This window comes from Pinus tabuliformis, chromosome 5_2 (assembly GCF_031772625.1).
Source record: "Pinus tabuliformis cultivar Carrire ecotype Pingquan chromosome 5_2, CPIR1, whole genome shotgun sequence".
NCBI lineage: Eukaryota > Viridiplantae > Streptophyta > Pinopsida > Pinales > Pinaceae > Pinus > Pinus tabuliformis.
This window is the reverse complement of record NC_142306.1, coordinates 810462703-810489550: the sequence shown is the minus strand read 5'-3', so window position 1 is coordinate 810489550 and position 26848 is coordinate 810462703. Positions and strand designations below refer to the sequence as shown.

General features: G+C 37.3%; 1 protein-coding gene across 2 annotated transcripts in view; it reads right to left on the bottom strand.

Moving 5' to 3' along the window:
- The window catches only part of LOC149161781 (Tetratricopeptide repeat (TPR)-like superfamily protein), a 288843-nt gene that overhangs the window by 87044 nt on the left and 174951 nt on the right, over window positions 1–26848 (bottom strand). For both annotated transcript variants that reach the window (XR_016261890.1, XM_089437040.1), the window contains exons 15-16: window positions 11494–11613; window positions 11234–11372 (exon numbers count right to left, since the gene is read on the bottom strand). Coding sequence is in view for 1 of the 2 variants with exons in the window: in XM_089437040.1 (XP_089293166.1) it covers window positions 11234–11372; window positions 11494–11613 (259 nt within the window). In the remaining variant the exon portion in view is untranslated. The remainder of the gene's footprint in view (window positions 1–11233; window positions 11373–11493; window positions 11614–26848) is intronic.

The following is a 26848-nucleotide window of genomic DNA, read 5'->3' as shown; positions in this document are numbered from 1 at the left end:
TCCATTTTCGCAATCAGATTCCATCATGCTCAAGCAATGAAGATTATCCAGATTTCATCATCATCTTCAGTGATATTTTTGTAAAAGTTGTCAACCCATTCTGCAAGTTTGTAATGTAAATGATCCTAGTAAGCCCATCTATGTATGTAACAATCTAAGTAATCCTACATTTTTGGCGATAATTTCTATCTTAGGAGGTTTTTTGTCTCACCAATTCATGTGTGTTTCTAAACATGAATGGTCCACAAAGTTTTTCCCTCCAACCACACCCCAAAACTAGGGTGGATTTTGTCGTCAAGATCTTAGGTAAGTCCTAATGTTCTAGTCGAGTCTTTTGTAAAAGTAATTTGGGAGTGATTTAAGCTAATTGGCTAAATTGTTTTATTACAAATTACTTGGTCTACTAGATCATATTTGAGTCGCAAAGTTAGGCAAATAATTGAGGGTCTATAACGAGCAGGTGTTCCCCTTTCATCTATTAAATTGTGATATCTTGATGTAAAAAATATTTTAGTGCATGGTCCCTCATATTTAGACACCATGGCTAAAGTATTTGTGAGATGGAAAGATTATTAATCCCCTCATGAGTCAATTAATTAAATTTTCTTGCAAAAAAAAATTATGATTATAAGCCAGATATTTAATTAATTTTTAAGTCCTATGAAAATTAATTTTCCAACTTAATAATTTGTGGGTTTTAGAAAAATTAATTTTGGAAATCCCCGACCAAGGGAATATTGAAAATTTCAAGAGATTTTGGACCCTTGAGCCTTGGCATTTAAACCAAAGTCAATTTTTTTAGGAAATCAACTCAAAATAATTAATTTTGAGTTGATTAAAATTCAATTAAATGAAAAAATCGAATATTAAAAGATAATTAAATATACTTTAAAGATCAAGATTACTTTGACGGGGATCAAGCCAACTAGCCATTGGAGAATTAATCTATAAATTATAGGTCATTTGTCATTCGAAAGGATTTGATCATTGAATCGTGTACTAGTTTTTGAAGTTGTTGTAAACTCTTTCTAGAATAATACAATGCAAAGTCTTTGGGGTTTTACTTGATGGCAGTGTTCCTCTCTGGTATCTTATCGTAACATGTGTTTAAATATTTTCGCTAATCTTATTTATTAGTTGTTAGTTAATAGTTGTTCTAGATCAATTTATTCCAAAGGTATCTTGCTTGAATTGTTTGGTTTTAAGATAGCATTAAGATTTTTATTCGATTGGCAAGTATCTCCAATCTTTGAAGATTTAATTATTATTTTATACCCTATTAATTTGGCGGCTTGTATTTTAAGTGCGCAAAAGTCATCTTTATTCAGAGATTTTGGGCGTTCGGGGAAGTCCTCAGTTAGACCAATGGACTCTCGAAACTTAAGATCTGGAGAGCCTTATAGATTAAAACTCCGAGATTATCTAACGAAATATATTTTGCAGGGATTTTCTGGGCTAGTACCTAAAATTTAAAAAATTATTTATCTTCAAAAATATTGTGCTAAATAGTTAGATCTAGCTAGCAAGAGCCTAAAATCTTCAGATCTAGGAGCGGAATTGGACTCATACTCCTCAAATTTGATAAATCTATAATTTTAATTGTTTAAATAATTAGAAATTTTAGATTTGATCTTCTAACTTGGTGTTTTGATTTCATATTTGTATATATTTGTATGGGGTTTCTAGGATTTTCCCTGTTGTTTGTGCAAGTATAGATCCAAAGGACTTTTTAAGGAGATTTTTCAAGATCTAAGATAGATCTAGGCCCTAGAGGACAAAATCTTGTCTAAGAAAACAATTTGTTTGCAAGGAAGAGTTCAGATCTAGGATTTTCATATAGAATTTCTTTGAAATCAATAAACTTTTGGGCAAATATCTCTCTTTCAAAAAAAAAAATTAAAGCCAAGGGACTAACCCCTTGTTGAGTTGTCCATCCTATGCTCAAAATCGTTCCTCCTTGCTGTGTTTTTGCTCCCTTTTCTCTGCAAAATCCAATTTCCTTTCTCTCTACCAAATCACAACTCTATCCTGTTGCGTCCCCTTCTCCTCTGCGTCCTTTCCTTTACCCGCGGCCCTAACTTGTAGTCTCTTCCCTATGCCTCGCAGTCCTTTCTCCTCTCTGCTCACATAACCCTCATCTTTCTGCTCATTTCTCTCTGTGTTTTTTCCTTTCCTCACATGGCTACAATCTCCCTCGTCATTGCTCGCTCCTTTACCTGCATTCCTATCGCAATTCATCCCTTGTTTTCCCTACATATCTTCTTCCTCGCTTGCCCTCATTCCCTTTGCGACTGCTATTTCCCTTTCTTCTTCGTGCTTCCCTCTTTCCTCCTCTCCCTCCTTGCCTCCGCGTGACCTATCTCCGATTGCCTTTACGCTCCTCGTCTTTACCTAATACCTAATCACAAAATCAAAAATTGAACCTTGTTTTTCTTAGTTTCATTTTGTTAAGTGGCTTTCCCCCACTTTTAATCTTAAGCCATAATTTAACTTTTAAAAGTTAGAAGAATAAAAATTAAAAAATAAAAAATTAAATTTTGTTTAACAAAATTTTGAAAACAAATTTTTGAGACATTTAATTGTATTAAACCCTTAGCTTGAGAAAGAAAATTTGATTTGTGGAAAATAAATCCTTATAGTCAACGTGACTTATTTTTTTAATATCTCTAAGTTTTGACTATAGGAGAAAATAAAAATTTATGGGTTTGGGTTACTTAAGAAAATCATTTTAATTCCAGCATTGTTTGAAGAAGTGTTTATTTAATTAGCATCTAAATTTCATATGTTTTTCTTGGTAATTAATTATTGAAATTTAAGTGCTTAGGCCTTCACTTATTTATGCACTTCAACTAAGTTTCATGATCATTGGCATTGGGTTTTAATTTTTGATGCTTGATATCTATTGAGATCGCTCATTGTTTTAAAGGAAAAGTAATTCTAAGTGTGGATTTATTTACTTGAACTATTGGATATTCATTGCATATTTAATTTTGAGAATTTTCAAGTAATTGTGATTAGTATTTCTATTGAATACTCTATCATGGAATTGTGGTAAATTGTATATCTTTCGTTTCCTAAAATGAGTATTTTGAGCATCTACATAATTGGCATTATCTAGGAAAATTCCTAAGGAAAAGGTGATCTTGAAGGATCTTAAGATAAATGTGAAGAAATTTTTGTTCTCTTTGAGCTATTGTAACGACCAAAAGTCATATATGCAGCGGAAATATTTAAAATACTTCGTAGACAAAGACATCCATTGTAGGATAGTAATTGTAAATTGTATATTGTATAAAAGAATTGATATAGGATGATTACAAATGAGAATGAGGGCCCGCTTATATACCCTAGGCAGGTGCCCTTTCACGAATGGCCATGTCTCTAAGACATGCCTCTTCATTACTAAGTAATCATTAGTTAATTAATTATTGTTTATTATTATTATATTTATATTTACATTTATTATTTTATTATGAATTATATTCATAAAATAGCCTTCACCTTCAAAAAGCTTTGTCCTCAAAGCTTACTGATGAAAGACTTGATCTATTTTTCTACTTCAAATGTCTTCTTGTCTTAGCATTGTCATCTTCGTTGATACTAGTTGATATGATCCTCTAAGTGACAAACAAAATTGTCGCACTGAGAAGGGATCAGACCATCTAGATTGATCGTCTGTGGAATCAAATTTTGTGAAGAATAGTTATCATAAGACTGCATTTTGCAAACTTCAGTATCCTTGGGAACATAATTTTGTCGTTTATTTTCTGAGCAACACTGGTACGTAGCTTGATTGGAAAGTCTGCTCTTGTGATTTGGATGTCAATACATAGCTCCTTTGGTTTGGCTTTCCTTTACCATATTAGTGGTTGATTCCTGATTTTCTCCAGGTGCTATTGTTGTTAAGTTTGCCACTGAATCATCATTTGGAATGTCCATTGTTTGGATTGCAGCCTCTGCATATGTTTTCAGTGTTCCACAAGGTCGTCCCCCCACCTCGGGGTCGAGTTTCCTAGCTCCCTCGCGCTCCAGGGACTTGGGGATGAGAGGGGGACGTTTCCCCATGCTCCCAAATAACAGGGTATGCGAGGAAACTTGAAAGGGGTCGTTTCCTCCATTTTTGGGGTCGTTACCTAGGTGAAAGGGGTCTTAAGGGGTCTTGAGGGGTCGTTTCCTTAGAAAATATGAAACACAAAAATCGTAATTTTTAATATTTGTTAACCAACCATGAAGGGTTTACATTATGTTCATTTCACATTTCATTTTTTGTTTGCTCTTTCGCTGAACTGAACATTGTTGTCATTGCCAAGCAGACTTTAGTCTGCTCCTTCGTTGAACGGAACACTGTTGCTCATGTATCAAACTTGACTTTTATATTATTCAATATTCAATGTTCATAGTTGGAAGTGGAACATCAATATGGTTTAAAGTTTAAAGTTTAAAACTTTAAACATTTATAATTTTATAATTTATTTTCATTGTGCATTGTTAGTAAGTTAGTAGACTAGTAGTTACACTGTACATGTATGATGTATGATTATAATTTATATGATAATGATATTAATGATCATGCTTTTCATTTTAAATTTGTTTCAGTTATATGATTCATCGATTTATAGTTTATATTTATAAGTTATTAAGACCCCGACGTCCCCCCACATTTCCTAAAAATTGGTGGGGAGCTTTTCCATAGGCCACTCCTGCATATCCCCGCTCCCTCGCCCCCGAAACTTGGTGGAACATTGTATGTTTTAACTTCTCTAGATTCCTTTTCTTCCTTGCTTGTGATATTGATTGGATCAGTATTTATTCCCTTATCTTCAACTTGGACTGAAACAACTGACGACTTCGATACTTCACATTGATGTTGTTCTAGCTTGTCATTCAGTTATTTCTCGTCATTTTTAAGTTTCTTATTTGTATAAGTAGGGTTTGTTTATGATTCCTTAAACGTACAAGTTCATCCTTTTCTAAATTGTTGACTTTATTCTTAGTAGCTTCATCATCTTTTAAACTTTCAATTTGTTCTAATAATGTCTGATAAGGCTCTTAAAACATAAATTTTTTTCTTCTTGTTCTAATAAACGTTGATGTTAGGAGTTCAAAATGTTGTCATTAGTAAGAGATGGGATCTCATACTTCCTTCCTTCTCCATTAGTCAATTTGTAAATCTTTAGTTCTATCCCAACCTATTCTTAAGGAAGAATATCAGGAAATCTCGACAACGGGAGTTAATTAAGATCAACTTAGTCAAACATATGTTAGGATAAAGTGTGCTTTAATGTATTTTTTTAGTGTGCTTTTGTACTTTAACAATCCAATAATCACAATCATGTCCCACATGCATGATTTGACAAATCAAACATATTCTCAATATTAAGACACTTGATCTATGGCTTTGTTACCGCTCAAACTAGTAGGGGACCTAAAGAGGAATCCCTAAGGGCAACAATGGGGTCTTAGCCCACTCTCACCGCAGCTAAGGCTCCCTTCTATTTACGGATTTTCACTGTTGGAAGTAGACCTGATATGTATGGAGTCACCAATGAGTAACAAGTCAATGGATATGAGTAACCCGAATAACCCTTTCCTAGAATTTGAAGGATAAAGATTGCTTGCTTTGTAAGCAAGGTACCAGGTAATCTAGGGAAGGGAAGAGAAGATTTGAGAGTTAGGTCTACGGGATAAAACTTGTGAAGGAGTTTCCCAATCCCTAAAATCCTTGCTAGATTGGTATCCCGAATAGTTCTTGAAGAAAAGTTCCTTGAAGGAGTGGAACCACATGGGGCCAAGTGGACTCAGTCTAGGGTATGAGGAAAGTATGAAATAATCAATGATTTTCCTACCCTAGTCAAGGTGGGAAGGATCAAAGAAAGTATTTCACTCAAGGATGTTGTTTTGACCCTGGGAAGTGCTAGTCTGGGGGTGGCAAGGCAAGTTTTGGTCCCAGAGCTAGGGCTTGGCTTTTCTCCCAACTACACCGTCGAAATGTCTTCAAATCTGGAGGAGGGCTAGAAGAGAGGCCAGTGCAGGAGACCCTAGGAGATCGAACTTTTTCAATGGCTAACTTGCTGGGAAATTGATGCCCTAGGCACCCCAATGTGGCTAGACTTGGGAGAAGGTGAAAGAATAGGATTTTTGGTGACCACCCTTGGTAGATCAGTGCCTTAGTACTTGGGAGAATGGATTCTATGTTGATTATGTGTAAGATTTCTTGGTTTCCAATCAAGGAGGCCTCAAAATTACTTCACAAACCCTCTAGGTCAAGTGAAAGCAATCTTGCAACTTTTATACTTCGAATGTAAAAGAGGAATGGCTTGTCAAGGTCAAATTTTACCTCTAGGAGATTTTGATCATACTACAAGGGCCAATGCATGGAGAGAATGTTATGATAGAGATAATCCCACAATATTAAGCAATAATTTGCATACAGCAGTTACCTTAAAACAACGAAAATCCCATCCAACATATATGACAAAAGTAACAAAGAATAGCATCAAAACTTATTACTTACATGCAGTAGAGTATATCCAACCATTCACAAATGACAATATAAAAGTTCCAAGAGAAGAGAAACCAATTACCACACAACAAAATTCATCCATAAATGCTCCAATTCATCCTCCAACATAAAGTGTGAAATTCTCTAAAGAAGAGAGAGATCCAATCCAAAGTGATGATGAGAAATGATCTCACCTTACTTGCATTTATACACATCTACAATAAAATAAAATAATGTGCTAATAATACAACCTTTTGGTGACAAGCCCACCAAACTAGCTCACAAATGTAAAGGTAAGCCTCAAGAGGTCAAATAATAATCTAGCCGTGTCGTAGGGCCCTCTAAGAGACCTAATGAAGTCCATGGGTGCCACAATGAAGAATAGGACCCCCAAAAGTAATGGACAAGGCATTGGCCCCTTGTAATAACTTGTGGTGCTCTAAATGATTGTCGGGGCACACAAGTGTCCTCATGGGTCTCCAAACAAATCGAAGATGCCTGTAAGTTGCCCTCAAGGGCTAGGATGATAATGTAGGAGATGACACATCACCGCAGAAATCCTAGATCATCTACCAAGTGTATGGTGTAGATCTGGGGCCAGATGGGCGTGATGGATCAAGTGCATCCTCCTCGTCTAATAACTGAACCACGAGCAATCTCTGAATGGTTGTGGTGATCCATGAAGTGTAATATGTTCATGTGGATGCCCATGGCTCTCAACACTCACCCTATATGTGCCAATGTAGCCCTCTAGAGGATTAAGACCCCGTATAGGGACACCAAACCCCAAATGGAAACCATTTGCAATCCTACATAAGATCCAATGCGTCCCCTAGCCTTCCAAGACAACAAGTCATTAGAGAAGTCGAGTAAATGAGCTTACCTAATCATGGACCAGAGGTGGCGACTTCATAACGGCCTACCCTTCCATAATGGGCTTCGGTATGTGCCAATGTCTCCTAAACTCCAAATGGATTAAGCGAACACCCTATTAGGTGGTTTCTACTTCTAAAGGTGATAATATAGTAAAGGTAAATCCGTCAAAAGGTGGTGGCATGTGACAGATAGGTGAATGAAGTAGGGGATGAGAAGGGGCAGCCCTGGGTCACATGTTGAGGTACAAGGGTAGCTAATAAGACGGAAACCCACACTTGGGTTTATAATGTGTAGGAGGGAGCAATCGTGGTGCATGAGGTGCCCCGGCCTTGATTTTTCCACCCTTATTTATATGCCTTTTTCCTTTTTATGATTTTCTTTGATTAACTACTCGGGGCTCAAGGGGTTAGAGAAAGATGTATAAGATATAACAGTGAATCCCCCCCCCCCTTAAAGGTGGGGTGGTTCCTCACCCACCAGGGATCAGGACAATCATGGGTTCCTATATGATGAGGAAGGTTCATAGAACCTGTTGGAACCAAGGTGATGGCCATGATGATGGGGTAGAGCTCATGTATTGGCTTTTGCCCAAGTGCTGAATGTTTTTGTCCTGGCCATCTTTTGCATTTTCTGGTGCTTTTCCTGTTGAATGTGGCCATATATGCTTTTAACTTTCATTTTAGCTACATCAACCTCCAGGCTTCATTCCAAGCCACGACCCAAGGCGTGAGCAAGGGGAAGGGGTGAGCTGACCCTATGTGAACCTTGATGGATGAATGTGGACCCAGGTGGGAGAAATGATGGATGGGGTAATAATGAGTGGAAAGAGGGTAATATAAATGGATAAGGAAGCGGGACCACACAACCAAAACCAGGGTTTCAGTAAAAGAGATCACATGGGACTAGAATCCAAGGTTAATTTCTAAAAGGGGTCTAGGGGACAGAAGCACAGACCTAGCCTATTCTTTCTGTTGAATCCCCACATTAATCCATGCCCAGAAGTGTCCATGATATGCAAACTACAAATCTCAATTTCAAAATGAAAAGGCATACCTTTAGATTCAGGAGGCCCACCTTCAAACATACGATCATGGCAATTGGGCGAGGGACCACATGGTTGGCTCAGGTAGACGAGAAATGGCACAATGAGCTAGTTGATGGCTGCAAGGGGTTGTTGGCTGCCGGCTAAGGACCATATTGGAGAAAAAATTTATCCTAGGGATATTACCCGCAAAATGGTTGGTAACAGGTTTAACACTTGATTGGTCCATGATACCTATTTAAAGAGTATGGAGAGTCATTTGTTGACAATCAAACTAAGAGTTGTTCATATAAATTATTTCTACATTAATCATTTGCATAAAGTGATCAGTTCGGTTGGGGTCGTAAACAATTTCCCTCGTTGACAGTATTAACCACATAAACACTAGTGTCCTAGTATTTGATCTATGAGTAATCATTTGTTTTAAGGTGTTCGACCGATGTGGGTATACAATGTTTTTACAAAGAATGTACATTTCTTGCACCAATTTAATGGAGATATGAGGGATTGAGCAAACGCTCAATGAATTCCTCTTTGCCCTAGCAAATTTCTTGTTATGCTCAACAAGATGTTGTTGACTGATGGGTATTCTAGCCTTCCCCTGGACAATGGTCCATAGGCCAACCTCCTCCAACAACATCTGAAGCCTGAACTTCAAAGGATTGAAATTATAGGCTCCCTTCAACCAATCACTTTCTTTGGCACCAAAAGCAATCACCATCCTTACAACTTCCTTGATCACACCTCAAAAAAACATGTTAGACAACAAATGATATCAACAGCTATTCACAAGTGCAGATCCACTATCACAGGCATAAACACACTCCAAACACTGGAGATTCAGAAGCTTCTCACCCCCAAACCCCACTCAATTCCAAGCACATATCTCGAGCACGTATCACTCCAACCTCTACTGTTTTCTTGGCATCACTATTGCTCCGATAGGATGTTAAATTCTCAATACATGGTAAACAGATCTGCACTCCTAAAAATTAAATCCCAAGGTATGAATTGAAAACTTATTAGTCACCAATCAAAAAGACGGAATAGCAATGCTAGATCTACAAGGAAAAAAAATTATAATTACAATGCAATAATCTCAAAACTTAAACTGTCTAAAGCCATCAATGAAGCACCCTGGATTACTTTTATAAAACAAGAAACAACTGGGAAATAAAGCAAATCTGGACACATGCAGTGACTCACTGCAATATACAAATTCAAACCTAACCCTAGTGCACTCTCATGCATGGTAAACAATACCTCAAATAGAACATGATGCATGGATAAGGCCGTTTCATGCTCACTGGAGTAAATTGAGCATATGAATTCCTGAACCCAAATCACCTAAGGGACCTGCACCCTCTAAAGATAGTTAAACTTCACATGCATTGCCACTACCTGCATTGGGATCTTCCACCCTCAAGCATGGTAAATGATACCTCAAATAGAAGATGCATGGCTAAGGCTGCCTCATGCTCACTGGAGTAAACTGAATGCATGAAGTCATGCACCCAATTACCCTAGGCTATCTGCGCCCTCTAAAGATAGCTAAACTTCACATGCACTGCCACTTCCTGCATTGGGATCTTCACCCAACCAACTTTGGAGTATGCATGCAACCTACGTCACTGAATGCCTATAAACTAACGTTGTGCCCTCAATAGATTCTCTCTAATTACAATGCAATGATCTACAAGGAAAAAAAAAATTACAATGCAATAATCTCAAAACTTAAACTGTCTAAAGACATCAATGAAGCACCCCAGATTACTTTTATAAAACAAGAAACAAAAGGGAAATACAGAAAATCTGGACACCTGCAGTGACACACTGCTAGATACAAATTCAAACCTAACCCTAGTGCACTCTCATGCATGGTAAACAATACCTCAAATAGAACATGATGCATCAATAAGGCTCTCTCATGCTCACTGGAGTAAATTGAGTGCACTAACTCATGACCCCAAATCACCTAAGGGGCCTGCACCCTCTAAAGATAGTTAAACTTCACATGCATTGCCACTTACTGCATTGGCATCTTCCTCCCTCAAGCATGGTAAACAATACCTCAAATAGAACATGCATGCGCAAGTCTGCCTCGTGCCCACCGGAGTAAACTGAGATCATGAACTCATGCACCCAAATCACCTAGGCTATCTGCACCCTCTAAAGATAGTCAAACTTCACATGCACTGTCACTTCATGCATTGGGATATTCACCCAACGAACTTTGGAGTATGCATGCAACCTACATCACTGAATGCCTATAAACTAACGTTGTGCCCTCAATAGACTCTCTCTAATGTGCCTTCTCTACAGCAACAAGCATACTCACCTCACAGGTTCTTGCTGGAACAGGTCTGTTGAATTCAAACAGCTGAAGAAGAATACTTGGAGCAACAGGTAAAACTAACAAAGCAAGTGTCTTAAGAGTGCACTTTTGATACAACATTTTGGACTGGCCATGACAGATTTAGCTTTGTCCTTAAGGATTCATTAATTGGTGAGTTGTTTGCAGGACATTATTGTTGAGAAATTACTCTGGTGTCTGGAGTTGCGTCAGGATCATAGCTTTATATGTTGGGTCAGCCTGAAAGTTATTTTCAATGATTTGTCTACCCAAGTCAGAGATAAGGGTTATTTGCTAAGCAAAGATGTTAACAACTTCTCTGAAAGCTTTTTCTGAGCTCACTGCTGCTGAGGTAGGTCAGCACTTCATTGTAGTTTTATCTGTATTTTTCTGTATAATATAAAAAGTAATTGTCAGGAAAAACAAAACAGGTAATACAATTTTTAACCGTAATATAAACCTGAAAGATAACATTCGTTGGGACTTGGTGACCACCAGGGACGTGTTTGAAAGTCCTCATTAAATGAGATAGAACTCAAGCATTTATCTTCAGACCATTCAAGTGGATGAATTCCAGAGTCTAAATTTTCCAAAATAAACTGCAAGATATATAGACAAACACTGTTAAAAGATATTCAATATCTTATCATGATTCATGGGATAAATAATGAATTTGAAAAATATAATTTAATAGCCTTTGGGGATATGACTAATTCGAACCTCTACTTCATCAAGATTATCTGCTTTCTGTTTGAGTTCTAAAAGTGTTGATTCAATTCTCACAAGAAAAAAATGATGTGAATTCCCCAGGCGTTCCCTGAATTTCACAAACTCCACCACCTGCACCCATATGCATATGTCAAACATATAAAATCTATTCTGAAAACAAAGAAAAATATTAGACAACAGAAAAACAGAATAAAAATTGATTCTACACATTAAAAAACTGTAACATAAATACACAAATATAAATATAAATAATTAATAATTAATAAAGAAAGGACACTTCATGTTGAGAAGACATATCTTCACTGAAGGACAGCAGTGTTAGCAAAAAGGCACCAGCTTAGGTATTTATACAGGGCCCTCATTGTAATCATTCTATCATCTCTCACATATTTTATTTAATATAGTATTGTAATCTTGATGGATTCTCTTATGTCGTTCCAATTATTTTGGATATTCTTGATATGAACCAGATTGTTTAGTCATATTTGGTATCAAAGGAATTGTTCAATAGATGCTTAAAGGTGACCACCATTCCAAAATCCCTAGTATTGTATCTGCAAACCCCCAGTAAATGATTGATTATTTAATAGTAAATTTTCTTGCTGATTTTAAATTCAATTTCAGCTTTACCAACTAAAAGAACCATTGGGAATTTAACTAGCAAATAAATCAATAAAATAGCAGAAACAAAAATAGCCAATTTCCACAGGAAATGCACAGAAATGTTTTCCCTTCAAATTCAGCTTTTGATTCAAATTTATTCCAAGCTTACAAGGGCTTTCTCAACCTAGCAATAATCTGCCTCTGAGAAAAATGCAAGCTACAGTAAAATTCAGAAATTTTCTGGAAAGTTCTGGGCACCTGTACAGGCTGTACAGCCCTATAAAACTGTTGGATCGACCACTCTACTCTGCAACCTGCTGCTGCAGCTACACATCTGCACACATGTGCCCACCTCACACATGTGGCACGTGCACTATACTGACTGCTGTACTCACACGTGCAACCTGCATGCAACACAAGTGATTCACAGCATGTGTGGAGTTGCTCAACCTCAACTAAGCCCTCCTATGCTCCCACGTGTGATTTGGCCCTGCTATTTATGTTGTACAACTGCTCCGGGGCTGATTCCTTGCTGAAAAAGTTCACTTGCTGTTTTCTTCTGGCACTTGGATGAAAGTCCTCCTTCACCCAATCACAGATTTCCTTCTCTCACTAATGTGTATTCTCCTTTAGCCCAACTTTCTTTTTATAAGTTTTTGCTATGACTAAGTCAACAACCCTAATCTCCAAAGTGATTGACGACTAAGATTAAATCTCAACTTCAATTGAGATCAACAGATGAGATTATCTAATTTGATGCAAATAACCTCTGCATTTCATTAGAATAACTAACTTATCTCATAAAAATAAAATTAATTTAATCATTAAAGTAACTGCTAAGGTTAAGAGTTATTAGACGACGTCCACACATCTAGACACTTAAACCTGCGTGGAAGTACCTGTCTAAGCTACACTGGAGGTACTATTTTAATACCCTTGACCAACTTTTGTGGTCAATTGTAGGATATTAATAAAGAAGATGACTGGACTTCTTTTCTTTTTATTCAATAGAAGCCTAAAGAATTGAATATGTTACCAAATAACAATATGTCAAGAAATAGCCTTAATCCTATGATTTTTTTTAAATAGAATGCAGCGGTCAGATATCCATATTTCAATTGATAAATCTCTATGTGCATATATATCCATTGCTATGCATTCCTTTGACAAACACGGAAATGAACATCAAAAATTCGATTTGAGCAGTTGGAGCAACTATTTTCGAATAAAATTATCTTATTTTATATTATTTGTAGGAGGTACCAAGATCAACTACTAAAACTAAAAACAAGCAAGAATTTCAAAAGCATGACAAAACATTACAAGTTATTAAGATTATGATGGAAGAGGTTGAAAAGCTAAAGGCTGCATAACTGGAGTTCCAACATTGGATCTGTTAGCCATTTGTGTGAACTCAAGATATGCATCCTTGAGATTCACAACCCGGAGTCCGGAGATGCAGACCAAATCCAACCTTAGATTGGTCTGGGCTAGCGTCCATATTCAATGCATTGAATGCACTGTCTAGATTCAACGTGTCATCGACTCATCATGACAAATGAACCCCTTAGGTCCTCCAATTTAGGCATGATTTTGATCTGAAATTATCCAGACCCTATATTCAACAACTCTGATCAATATTTTCTTCCATCTCTCCCAATGAACTAAAGTACCAGTCATATCAAAATCAGAGCTAAATATCCAAAGGGATTCTATAAGAAATGTTTTCCTCTATCCAACCCAATGAATTAAGGCACCAGTAATATGAATTAAGGTACCCAGATGTTACCCACCAAAAGTGTGTACCCACAAGGAGAAAAAATTTCTCCCCATTGGTCAGCCAGCCAGCCAGCAACCCTATGATGATCTATAGATTGCTTTATTTCAGAGCTCTCCACATATGCCCCAATCAATGCTCTCTGCCATCTGGTATGCTTCTTGAAAGAATATGGGTCGTCTATCGGAAGGTACACTAACCATTTTTGTAATCATGTGCTTTAATTTAATGTTTTGAGGCATACTAAGATAGATAACGGGCCAATTTGGATGATTGACTGCTCGTGGTTGTACCCTTGCTGCTATGCTTCAACTACGAGATTATCCTTTACCCCTAGTCCAGTGCCACCCCCCCAAGCTTTAGCATGTTCAAGGTAATCCATACTTCCCACCTTCCATGCTTCCTTATTATCCACATCCATTCCTTGGGTTGATTGTCCTTGATCACTGCATTTGGCACCTGATATCCTCACCTATGACTTAAGTCCTAGAAATTCTCCCTAAGAGGTTGATGCAACTGAAAGAAATATAAAAGCATATGAAGCCACAAATAAAAGAAATGAAAAATGCAAAAGATAGTCGGGACATAGTAAGCATGTCGGCAAAACCCTAGCATGACCTCTACCCCCCTCATTAGCCATCACCTAGTTCCTTAACATTTCATGCTCTACCTAAAACAAAAAAATTGATGAATGTCCCAACCCAAGTGAGTGATAAACTACTACATACTTAAGGGGTATTGGAAAAGCATAAAGCAAACTAGGTCTCCCAAGTTATGCAAGAAAGAAAGATAAAACATTAAAGTAAAAGGTGCACCACAAGGGAGGAAAAGGCCAGCCAAGGAAAGAGGTAACTCATGCCTCCTTGATTGCTCCCTCTTCTCATCATTTTACATAAGAGATATTGGACCTCCTTGAAGTCTAGTTGATTCCATGGCCACCTACATTACATGCATCTATGTACTGATGAAATGTCCTTCCCTTTGGGGGTTGGAAACACCTAATAGGTCTAATTGAAATAATCATCCCTAACATAAGTGTGGTAACTTGCATACAAATCCTAAGCTAGAAAAACATTTGAAGACAAGGTATTTGTGACCTATTTTTGTGCCCCTAACATGGAATGTGGCCCACTGTGATACTTTAATGGCTTTTGTCCCTAATGATGTTGAAGTCACTTGATATTGAGAGAATGTTTCAAGTGGTTCATTACACATGCAACACATATCCCTTGAGGGATGGCTCTACAGTTCTCCATCACCACACAGAGGATGACTAACCCAGTTTTGTCAGCACATATGACATAGCAACCCTAGCATTGCCCTCCTTAGATGAACCTTGGGATTTGAGGAGCCTCCACATGGTTGTATGCCCCTTGCTACACCTCTAGATGCTAAAACGTTCGGCAAGAAGCCAAGGCATTGGTTTGATTGATAATGTGCCTAAATGGACCCTATTGTCGCACAAAATGTCTAGGCACCGCAACAACGGCTCGGAACGAGGGTTGTCACCCTGGTCCCCAGTCTCTCTGTTTAAGTTGTTTCCCAACAGTAGGCTAAAGTGGGTAGACCCTACGGAAATGGGATGAAGGAGAACTAGTTGGGAACCAACCAATTCAGGAGACACAGTCAAACGACCAAGTATTTCTTTTAGATTTAGCAAGACTTATAGGATTCAATTAGATTTAAACAATTGATACCAGTGCCTTATGGAGTCAACTATCTTGCTAACAAAATTAGGACCAAGTAATTGATGAATAACTGTTGTTTGGATGAATAACTATCTTATATGAAATGCAAATCCTAAAACTAATGTGAGATGTAAAAATCTTAGATAATTTTAGTTAAATATCTATCTAAGTTTTGACCCTTTGATCCTTTCTATATTGAGCATGATGTTGTAGTAAATGGCAGAGAAAAGATTAGGTGAAGCACACAAAGGTGTGATTAACAATACCTCTCCTGAAAATCTAACATACCTGATGCCTCCGGTGCTGCAGAGAGTTGTGGACCTGACAACTACAAGGTCACCGTTTTAAGTACTATTAAAAGCAGAGTTCTCAAGCAAAGATGGAGGGGTAACTATCTGTCTATCGACCAAGCTTATGCTTGGAAGTAAATTTTAATTATGCAAGGCTAACCTAATATGCAAATGCACGAGATGATTAGAAGATAGAGCGAGAATGAAGTTAAATTCAATGATTGAAAGCACTTATGCCACGATCTGTTTTTGAGTTATATACCAAAGCCCTTAATCGCCAGAATGAATAATCACTTCACTAGATTGAAAGATAAACTTCTTAGCAATATGCTTAAAATATCACAATATAATGCCCAATTAAGTCACAAGCTTATCACTTCAATTTATCTAGATTCTTTCCCATGCAATTATAGCTCAAAGATAACAAAAGCTTTTTAACAATTCTTTAATATCAATGCCAATTATATAGATGCGCAAAAATACTCTAAAGATATGCAATTTACCACAATTCCATGGAAGAATACTTAACAATTACTTGAAAATTTCTCAAAGAAATATGCAATAAATATCTAAAAATTCAAGTCATTAAAACCACGCTTAGAGTTAATTAAACAACGAGCAATCTCAAAAGATGTCAAGCATAATATTGTTCAAAACCCTTAGCATGCAAAAGACTAAGCAATTAAAATTCGAAAAATTAAATACCATGAGGAACCATGAAATTCAAATGCTAAACACTTCAAACAATTCAGAATTAAAATGATTTTTCTTAAGTGCTCCAATCCAGAAAAGGAAAAAAAAAATTAATAATAATAATAATAATTAATTAATTAAGAAAAATAAAATAAATTAAATTAAAAAAAAAATATTATTTTCCTATAGTCAAACTTTAGAGATGATTTAAAAATATTTAAACGCACCTCGCCTATAGACAAAGAATAAAAAAACCAAAAAAAAAAATTAACTCCACAAAAATTTCCCTTATAAAAAAATTAAGAGTCACAAACTCTTAACACAAAAACCCCAAGAAGGAACTTTAGATAAATAAATAAATATATATATATATATATATATAATTTCTTTGGGAAATTCAATTAAAATTTTAATGTGGCAAATGTAAAAAATCAAAAGGCTTAATCAATTAAATTTTTAATGGGCCAAAGGCCACATAAAAATTTAAATTTGAAATGTGAAAGCACAAAATTTTCTTTTGATTTAATTCTTTAAAAACATCAAAGCCAAGCTCAAAAAAAAAATTAAAATCGAAACTTTAAAATTTTTCTTTTTGTTAAAAACTAAACAAAATCAAAATGAACATAAAAGCAAGCAAAATTTACCAAAAAAAACAAATCGATTTCTTTTGTTTTATAACTAAACCCTAATGAAAAATTAAAACAAAGAAAAAAAGGGAAATCATGAATCGTGGAGGAGGACTACAACTTGAAGCAACAGATGAGGGAGCGTTTTGCAGGTCGATGGAAGAGGAACGAGCTCAAGGAGCGAAGGGAGCTTACACGCAACGCAGATGAGAGAAGGTGCAACAAGAAGCAGCGTAAAGGAGGAACCCACGCAGAGCAGCAAGGAAGGAACCCACACGGAGCTAGAAGAAGAGAATGAAGGACGCAGTGAGCAGGCAAGCCGCAAGTTAGGGATCAACAAGGGTGCAGGTCAAAGATGCAGAGATGAAGGACAAGCAACTGGCAGGGGAAGGAGACGCGTAGATTCGAGGAGCAAAGAAAGGACAATGAGAAGGGAGGAAGCGGATCGAGTTATGGCCGCAACAGGGAGAAAATGTAGGCAAAGAAGGAACTGCGGAGGGATAAGGGACGAGGGCTGATGGGAAATGAAAATGTGGGCTGAGGGAAAGGAAAACGCAGTAGGAAAGGAGCGGATTTGCAAAGGACGAGGAGAAGGCAGCGATTTGAGGGAGCAGAGAAGGAAAAAACGCAAAATATTAGGCCCAAAACTTCAAAAGAAATTGCCTAGAACTTTTATCTTAAAGATCTTAGAGAAATTTATGAACAAACCCAGTTTTAAAATTCTTTCTTGCACAAAAATAAAAATAAAAAAATTATGAGACAAGATCTTGCCCTCCAAGGCCTAGATCTGTCTCAAATCTTGAAAATTTTCTTTGAAAAACCTTTAGATCAACACCTGCAAAATGGAAAACAAAAATAATACCCAGATCCTGATATATACAAAAAAACTAAACAAAACCCCAGAAACTCAAGTTATAAAAATTTCAGATCTATACAAAATATTTACAAATCTATGCACAGGAGTTGTGGATCTGTAAGATCTGAGTATGAGTCCAACTCCACTCCTAGATCTTAAGATCTAAGGCTCTTACTAGCCAGATCTATCAAATTTTCCACAAAATATTTAAAAGATAAATTTTGGTTTTTTAGAGAGGTACTAGCCCAAAAACACCCTGCAGAAAAATTAATCATTAAATAAATCTTGAAGCTTATATGAGGTAGGCTTTTCACAAAAATATGTGTTGAGAGTTGGCTGGTCCAACCGAGGACTATCCCCATACTCTCAATGAAAACCTGAGAGATTTTCTACAAGCACTAGATCAACCATCAAATCAAGTAGAGAAATAGAATAACAATAAAATTATGAAGAAATAAAGATACATGCTAATTCAATCAAAATTAAAAGTGTTACCTTAAATCCCACAAACTGAATAAGATACATGTATTCAGATTATTCTAAAGGAGTTATTGATTGATAGTTTTCACATAATATTAAGCATAAATTGAAAGAATGTTACCATAAATTCATGAAGAGGAACACCACCACAAGTTGAAACCCCAAAGACTTTTGCATTAATTCCAGAAAGTATACAAGAGAGCTTGAAAGCTAGTACACAATTCAAAGATCGGATGAAAAAATAGACTGAAACCAACCTCTAATTTATAGATAAAATCTCCAACGGCTAGTTGACTTGATTCCTATCAAATTAATCTCAATCGTTCATAAAGATTTAATTAATCTTTAATCATCACTGTCGAAATTATTTATTTTTCGAGGAAAAATCGAAATTTTCATTTCATTGATTTTTAATTAACACAAAATTATTTTTTTTGAGTTAATTTCCTCAAAAAATTGACTTTAACTTAACCACTAAGGCCCAAGGGTTCAAAATTCCTTAATTTCTTCAATATTCCCTTGGTCGGGGACCTCCAAAAATTAATTTCTTTAAAACCCACGAATTTCACTATTGGAGAATTTAATTTTACCTAGCACACAAAATTAACTAAAATTTTGGCTTAGGATTTTAATTTAATTTTGCTAAAAAATTTAATTAACTGGCTTATGAAGGGATTAATAACTTTTCCAACCCTCTAACATTTGGCCATCGTGTCTAATTATGAGGGACCACACACTAAATATTTTTTACATGAAGATTTTACAATTTAATACATGAAGGGGGAACACCCATTCGTCATAGACCCTCAAATATCTACCCAATTTTCCAACTCAAAATATGATCTAGAAGACCAAGTAATTTGTAATAAAATAATCTAGCCAATTAGCTATGATTATTCCCAAATTACTTTTGCAAATACTCGATAAAAAACACTAGGATTCACATAATATCTTGACGACAAAAGCCACCCTAGCTTTGGGGTGAGGTTGGAGGGAGAAACTCTGTCAATCATTTGTGTCTAGAGACACAGATGAATCAGTGAAACAAAAAACCTCCTAGGGTAAAAATCGCCACCAAAATACTATGCTTACCTAGTTTGTTACATACATGATGGTCTTATTAAGATCATTTACATTATAACCATGCAGAATGCACTTACATCTTTAACAAATTGCCGACTGATGATGAAATCTTAATGATATGAACACTTTGAACATGATAGATCCTTTTTTGTGAAAAAAGGGGTGTGCTACTATGGGATCGTTGACACAGAGTGGTCAACAGACTCAATATGCCCCCAGGTTGGCCTTGACCCTATTTGATAGACTTTGGCTTGTTCCAAAGCCCAGATGATGATGGACACCACTGAGATGGTTTGGCAAGGCTACTGCACCATGCCTGGATGCCAACTCTTGCTCCGAGAGTTGCCACATTATCCATACATGCCCTTGAAGGGTGACGTGAGGCTCCCTAATGATGACATCATGGTTGAAGAGAAGTTACTTGGAGACGTACCCATGCACTTTAATGATGTACCCTGAAGTGAAGAGCACTCTTGGACCCATTTTACTACTTACTTGATGGAGATCTCCATTTTTGGAGGGCAATGTCATGTTGGAGAGCCTTCCTTGCACACGTGTGGAGGATTTATAATGCATTTCTCATGTTTTATCATTTTTTAATGTTGTCTAAAGATTTGTGACCTTTATGCCTAGTGGAACATTCCAAACAAACATTTACGCAAAAGTGATATGATTTCCCACATATAAATAAAGGGAAGTCACTTCACTTTATCATCATCACATTCACTCACTTCTTCTCTCTTAAAGGAGTGCACATTACTTCTCATGTATTTTCTCTTGGACTCAATGGTTATTTAGTGGAGTGAATTGTCATTAGAGGGAGATTTTCCCATGGAGAGGACTTTTTGGGATTGATGAAGTGCATCTAGAAGGAATAGTGTAAGTTTATTGTCATTTTCTTCCATTTTGCATTCTATTTTTCTAGAATTAGGTTTCTATTGTTTCCATATTAAAAAATGTTCTTTCTTGAAATCTTAATTATACACTATTATGCAAGATTTTTCTTTCAAGAATCCACTAAAGGAACTTGGTGCATGCATCCATTGACCTTAAATCTCCCGTATAAAGAAGTCGCTAGGATTATTAAGAGAAGCACTTTAGCCTTCCACCCTCTTCATCCAAGGCCCTCTAGCATTGACCTTGCCTTAGTTGACTCCACTGCCCAATTGAACAAATGCACTACTCTAGCAATGGTCATCATTTTACATTTATACGTTTTTTCCTACTTCTTGGTAGAAAGGGTTAGGATTTGATTATAATTTGCATTTATATGTTATTGTCCTATTGATAGAAATTGCATCTAATAAATCAAAAAGGTAAAATCTAGCATTAAATTTTAATTGTATTTATCACCCCAAAAGTAGGGATGACGTCTAGACTGTTATTATCAGTCTCTAGATATAAAACCATTAAAAAGCTTAATTTTCCTTATCCCTTGCTTACCTCTTAATAGCCTTTGATCATTTGTTGAATTTATTACTTAGAGGTTATTTCTTTGTTGTTATATGCTATTGCATGTTGTAAATCTACATATTATAAAAACCATACTTTACAACAACCTTCTTCTGGTCCATTGAGGTTGGTGGAAAGTGTGCTTGATTACTTGTAATTCTTATCATAGCCATCAAGGCCTTAACGATACCTTCTTAAGTTCTTCCGTAACCATTAGACTTTTGACACCCTTGAGCATTTATTTATTGAAGATATTGTTGGGTAATACTATTTACAACTCCCTTAGAGATTCATTTGCCGTACGTAAATACCCTCTGAGCTTTGTTAGGGAAGCCTTATGGGGATAACATCCACCACTAGACAACAAAATAAAGGCCACAAAAGTGACAGTGGTGACTAATCTCATTGTTGCCATAAGAGCTAGATTGCCTAGTGAGGCTTTGCACTAGGGCTACTAGGTTTTGCAGTAACAGTCCTATAACCAAGTGTGGATAGCAATCAAGGATCCAGCATGCAAGAAAGGAAAAGTGTCTTATTCGCGAGGTGCATTTTCAGTAGCAGGTGATGTGAACATCACTATCACCCGTATGAAACATATTTCAAATAAGAGAGTTGTAAATGGTTGAATTTTTACAGGAGATAGAGGTTGCCTAGTGAGGCTAGCCTACTAGATTTTGCGGTAACAGTCCTATAACCAAGTGTGGATAGCAATCAAGGATCCAGCACACAAGAAAGGAAAAGTGCCTCATTCGCAAGGTGCATTTTCAGTAGCACGTGATATGAACATCACTATCACCCGTATGAAACATATTTCACATAAGAGACTTGTAAATGGTTGAATTTTTACAGGAGATAGACAATGAGACTTTCTTATCCAACTAAAGCAGCAAAGATCTGCCAAAACACATTGAAATAGTTCCTAATGCCAAAATCGTGGGAACAACTTTCAGTCTAGCCCTAACTATGCAACGTGCATCTCTGAGGTGCCGAGGGAACTTTGTTGAAATTTGGGCAGTTTTGGCATGAATTTCCACAAGGGAAATCCAATTACCCCAAGGAGAAACCATCTTGCCCCAAAAGGAGGATTTAAATGTGATTAAGGGAAATTATTGTTTTAGTTGGCTTGGCACTCCTCGCATTATTATTTAATGTGGCATAAATTTATTTGGGCAAGCAATAATGCCGGCTTCAATATCAAGAGCAAATTATAAAGGTCTTCCTCAAGTCGGCCTCACTAAATTGAAGGGACATGTTGGCACAAGTTCAGGTCAGCTCCAATATTGGTGGTACCCTTTCACCCAAATGAATGTCTATAAATTAGAGCACCTTGTGGCTCATTTTGATCACAAGTGCAATGCATCTATGGAGGGATATAGCATCTGAGGTAGCTGCAGACTAGAGGAGCAAAATTCCAAGCGAAGGAAGGATGAAATCTAATCTATTTTCTGTGCTTTAGTTTGACCAAGGGCTGGTCGAGTTTCTAAGGAGCATTCTGGCCATAAGTACGTGGCAGATTATCTGTGCACAGGCAGTTGGTATATCTCTGCATTTTCAGGAAGGTCGAGCCTCTGTTCAAGCTTGGACATAGGTCATATGGTTGGTAACATAGGGGCCAAGAGTCTTGGAAAGATAGTGCAGAGGGACAAGGCTTTAGGAGAAAGGTTAGCGCAGGAAAAGAGGTGGTTTTGAGGCCAAGATTTGTGGTTGATGTGTGCTGTTCTCGTGTCATAACCAGGGCCAGAAAACCACAGAGATATGCTACAAGAACCAACTGGATCAGACGTCAGTTTGAGGTAAGTTTGGTTGTCTTTCAAGTTGATTGGTTGCTAGATGATGAGAAGTTGTTTGGTATTGAACAGCAGTTTGAATCGGCCTAAGAGCAGTGAGTTGGAGGGTTGTTGGTAGCTGGTTTGATGAGCCCTAGAACAGTGGACAAAAAGGGCAGATTTGTCATTGTGTAATGCCCTAAGGATTGACTCTTTGAGGAAGCAAGGAGCAGTCAAGTGGGCTAGTTATCAAGCCCTAGTTGCAGGGAGGTCATCTTCTGTGATTGGGCAGTGATGTATGGCAATGACACTCGTTCTTATGACAGTGATGTATGGCACTGACACTTGGGCTTATGATGACAATAATACTTGACAGAAGTATGACCATGACACATAACAGTGATATGTGCTCCTATGGCAGTTACATGTGTGCTACTTGAGACTGAGATGTATGCTACTTACAGTGATATGGAGGAAGCTTTATCAGAGGTTTTGTGGAGGGCTTGTGAATGAGGTTTTGTTGTGAATGCCTCCTTGATAGTCTTGTCTACTGTGATCTCATGAGGATCTTGTATGATTCAGGGTTAGGCCTAGGAGGCCTAATGTGTTTGATGTTGAAAGACTTGTGTATTGTACTTTATATCTCATTTGAACATTGATCGTCTAATAGAATAAGAAGAATTGATTCTGCGTTTTCCCCCTTGTGCGGTTTTCCCCTGGTCCTGATCAAAAATTCTGGTTTCTCTATTGTGTATGCTTTTCTTCTAATGTCCCTTACTGCTCCGCACAGTGTTGCACGAAACGCCCTCCCACCCCCAAGGAACCGAACCAGGAACCGTGTCCAGTACAATGTTTTAAGACTCCGACTCCGAAACGGTAATGACTCGGCCGGCTCGATTTCAATGACTCGGTCGTTGTAAAAAATACATTAAATATTTATTTTTTTTATTAAAAAACATAATTTTAAATATTTTAAACATAATTTTAAAGATTTTCATTCATGTTTCCAGAATCCAAACACACAGCATTATAATATAGATGGAAGACAACATATGATCAAAGTAGGCTCATGAACCAATCCACTATATCAAAATGGTACCCAATGGCAATACATAGTCAACTGTCATACATGATCAAAGACTCAAAACAAAATACAAATAACCAAGGAGGCTAGAAATGGCCTCTACGACAAAAGTAAACTGTGATGGTGACCAGACTCCAATACTAGTACTACTACAGCACTGCTAGCAGCTACACTACTACTGGCTAGTAGCTACTGCCCGAGGAGCCAAGATCATCTCGACCAATCTCTGGATCATCATCATCAGAGTCAGACAAGGGGCCCCATGGCTCCTCCTCATCATCATCGTCTCCAACTGCAACTGTAGAAGTGGTACCAGTACCACTAGCAGGTTGTGCAGCAGATGCAAGTTTAGATAGAGTAGATATGCGGCTGGGCTTCTGTCGTGGCTGAGCAGAGGAAGCACCTACAACTGGAGTCCTACTCCTTGCTGGCTGTGAGACTGAGGCTGGTGGATTGGGATCTGCATTCAACTGAACAGGCTGAAGTTGAACAACATGTTCAAGTTCAACTGATGTCTCCATATCTATATCTACATCAAGATCCTCATCAGGATCAAACTCTGGTGGACGACTCTCCACTACCCAATCTAATGTTGGATCAATGTCTTCCAACACAATGGGATCTAAATCAGGTCTTTTGTTCAGCAATTGGTTTCGTCTGAGCCGAAGGTTGTATTGGACATAAACTAGATCATTCAACCGTTTTTGATCCAAACGGTTTCTCTTCTTTGTGTGAATCCTCTCAAAGATAGACCAATTGCGCTCACACCCAGATGTACTGCAAGTTTGACTCAAAATACGAATTGCAAACCTTTGCAATTCAGGGCACTGGCCACCAAAGGCCTCCCACCATTGTGCTGCAAAAAACATAGGAGTGTAATGAATTATGAGTTAGATGAAGGCTGAAGCTCAACAAAATTACAAATTATATCTAACTTTCAAATTATAAATGATTTAACAAACTTTAATAAAAAAAGTAAAACCATTAAGAAATTGAAAATTGAAATTTTTGTTTACCTGGCTCATCTTCTTCTTTTGCAATCTTTGCTAGGTTCTTCCCAAAGGTACCTGATACATTGCTGAAGGATGTGACCTGTCGATGTATCTCCAGCTGATCAGACTCCAATGGGATCATGCATTCAATGCAATCAACCAGTCCATCTCTGACCTCCCCCCTCAAAGCTCCTGACTCCTTAGCTTTATAATGATACCGTGGGTTCAAAAAATACCCAGTTGCATGTATAGGGCGATGGAGTTGATTGTTCCATCTTTCATCAATGATTGCCCAAATGGGCCCATACTTTGCCACTTTATCCTTGTATGTTGTCTTTAATTGCTCCTTTGCTTGATCCATAGCCTCATAAATGAAGCACATAGCCAACCTTTCCCCATCCACCAACCGCAACACCTTAATTAGTGGCTCAGCAAGCTTCACAATCTCTGCTGCCTTTCTCCAAAAAGTTTCTTCATGGACTTTCCTTTTCAATTCTTTGCCTTCTGGTTTGTTAGACCAATTGCTTTGATTCCATTAATCACTGGAAAACATCTTTTGCAAGTTTCTATGTTGGGAAAGCATAAATTGCAATGTCAAAAAATGTGTAGCAAATCTAGTGATGGCAGGCCTAATAATATCCTTGCCTCCAGTGTGTTTCCTCATGAGACTCAAAACCAGTGTATGATTGTAGATAAATTTTGTTATGCTTTTGGCATGATCTACAGTGTTTTTGACCCAATCTAATTTTCCAATATCCTCAAGCATGAGGTCTATGCAATGTGCAGCGCATGGGGTCCAAAAGATGGTCTTGTGTTTTTCCTCTAACAGTTTACCAGCAAGAACATAGTTAGAGGCATTATCTGTGATGATTTGAACAACATTAGCCACCCCCACCTCCTGAACAACCTGATCCAATAGCTGAAACAACAAGTGGCCATCTTTTACCTTATCAGATGCATCAACTGATTTTAAAAACATGGTTCCTTGTGGGCAGAAGACAAGAAATTTTATGATGGTACGGTTTCTTTGATCAGTCCATCCATCTGACATGATGGTACACCCTGTTCTTGCCCATGAGTCCCTGAACTCTTGCAAATACTCATTAATGGATTGAATTTCTTTCTGCAAACGAAACCCCCTTAGCTCATGCATAGTAGGGCCTTTGAAGCCTTTTCCAGCAGCATGTATGGCATCAAACATAGGCTCATAATATGGTGAACGAGCAGCATTAAAGGGGATATCAGCATCATACCACCATCTAGCTATGTACTCACAAGCAGTCTCCCTCCATTCTTTCTTCCAATGGTCATCTAAAGTGGGCTGAATTTGACCTTTACTAACTTCAGGACCATGTGCATCTGATGGAGAGGAGGGAGTGAAATAACTTTTGATGGTCACATCACCCTTTTTCAAATTCATTCTACCCTTTCCCTTATCTTGAACAGAACCAAAAGAGGGAGGAACATATCGGAAAGGGTTGGATGCCTCAGTTTGAGGGATAGAGGAAGAACCCTCAAAATCATAGTGGGGGTTGGTAGCCATCATTTTTTGTATCTCCCTCTTCCTCCCAATTTCAACCTGTATCTCTTTTTGCCTAGCCTTATCTTCTTTAAATTTCTCAAAGCTTGCCAACAAATTCTTTCTAATCAACCCAATTTCTGGCGAGGTACATGGGGTAATTTGGCCTCTAATCCCTGCCAAGTGTTGTTTCAGCCTATTAATGCCCCCAGGACCTTCCTTAATTTTCCTATGGCAAAATTTGCAATGCATTTGACTATCAACCATTTCAACATATGCCCAAGCAGGATCTCTTGCTTTAGGTGCCATTTTTTGTCTAGGAAAACAATCTGAAAATGAAAAAAAAAAAAACATTGATTCAATGTTCATTTATTTGACAAAAAACAATCTCTAAGCTTTCTTGATATGCACCTAAAATTTACTAAGCAAAAACAGAT